Source organism: Cantharellus anzutake, assembly GCF_015039405.1.
Source record: "Cantharellus anzutake strain C23 chromosome Unknown EI90scaffold_246, whole genome shotgun sequence".
Lineage (NCBI taxonomy): Eukaryota > Fungi > Basidiomycota > Agaricomycetes > Cantharellales > Hydnaceae > Cantharellus > Cantharellus anzutake.
This window is the reverse complement of record NW_024067196.1, coordinates 1-1,061: the sequence shown is the minus strand read 5'-3', so window position 1 is coordinate 1,061 and position 1,061 is coordinate 1. Positions and strand designations below refer to the sequence as shown.

Below are 1,061 nucleotides of genomic sequence, written 5' to 3'. Positions count from 1 at the left end.
GCTAAGAAGAGACGAGGAGAAGGCAATAGGGTGATCTCCAGCGAAGGGCTCAACGAAGTCCTCTCCAAAGCCATCAAGAATCATGACACGGCTTCACTTGCTCTTCTATATATTCTCGATGAGTATGACTTCAGCTTGAGTTCTTTACAAAAAATTGTTCTGGGTGTGTCCCTTCGCCTTATTAAAATATAGTTTTGGTCTCAACTCCAATTCATCTAGAGAAGAGTTTGGATGTAAGCTTTTCAGGTGTTAAGTATAACGAGATCGCTCTGTTCGTTGGACTCGACCCTTTTCGATTCCTCAAAGATATTGAAACTTTCGAGCTCCATCGCTCTCGTATCCCTACCAACCTTTTAAGATCCATTGTAGAAGACATGGATATTATGTTAAAGCAATATGGCCCTCTTTCTGCACATGAAACCGAGGAGGCCACATCCCGCTTCCTCTCTCCAGTCTGAGTGATCCCATCCTCTTCACCTGCAGAAACCTCACACCTTCACGTATCAGATATTCCACCGCCTCATTGCAGAGTTTAGCTTTACTTTCAGGAGCTTCCCAGAGTCCATCTTAGAGGGCCGTGCTACTATGAAAGGGAGAATCGAGTACTACCTCAGGGCGTTTGGCTCCGTCTCTGTTCTTATCATCCAGCTCAAGCTGAAAATCGGAAATGATAAGGAGCGTTTGGATGCTATCGCTCAAGTGATAGCCGAATGTGATGGTCAGTATTCACCTTTTTATCAAATTGTCGTCTGGTTGCCAGCTTACATGTTGTCACAGCATGCGATTGGAAAAACTCAACTGAGGGTTTCTTTGTACCTGTGTTCGGGATTCTTTGGGATGGCACCTACTTTCAATTTTTCAAGTTTGTTGGGGCTCCGAAGATTCCACATTCGTTTCTTCGAGGAGCCTTCGCCGGTGATCCTCCAATGCTTCGAAAGGGCCTCAGTCTTCCAGAGTTGATTCCCACTGTGACTACCCTTCCTTTCATCCAGTCTGTACGCTGGATAAGCGAGACAGTCTTTGACCTGCTGCTATGCGCTCACCTCTCGAGCATCGAAGCT

The 1,061-nt window shown here is 45.9% G+C and overlaps 1 protein-coding gene across 1 annotated transcript; it reads left to right on the top strand.

The window, feature by feature from the left end:
• Positions 1–215: 215 nt before the first annotated feature.
• EI90DRAFT_2870327 (uncharacterized protein) lies at positions 216–1,061 on the top strand (the record flags this gene model as incomplete). The annotated part of the gene is made up of 3 exons (XM_039053849.1): positions 216–452; positions 508–718; positions 778–1,061. Coding segments are annotated over 3 exons (732 nt in total), but the record flags the coding sequence as incomplete, so codon positions are not given.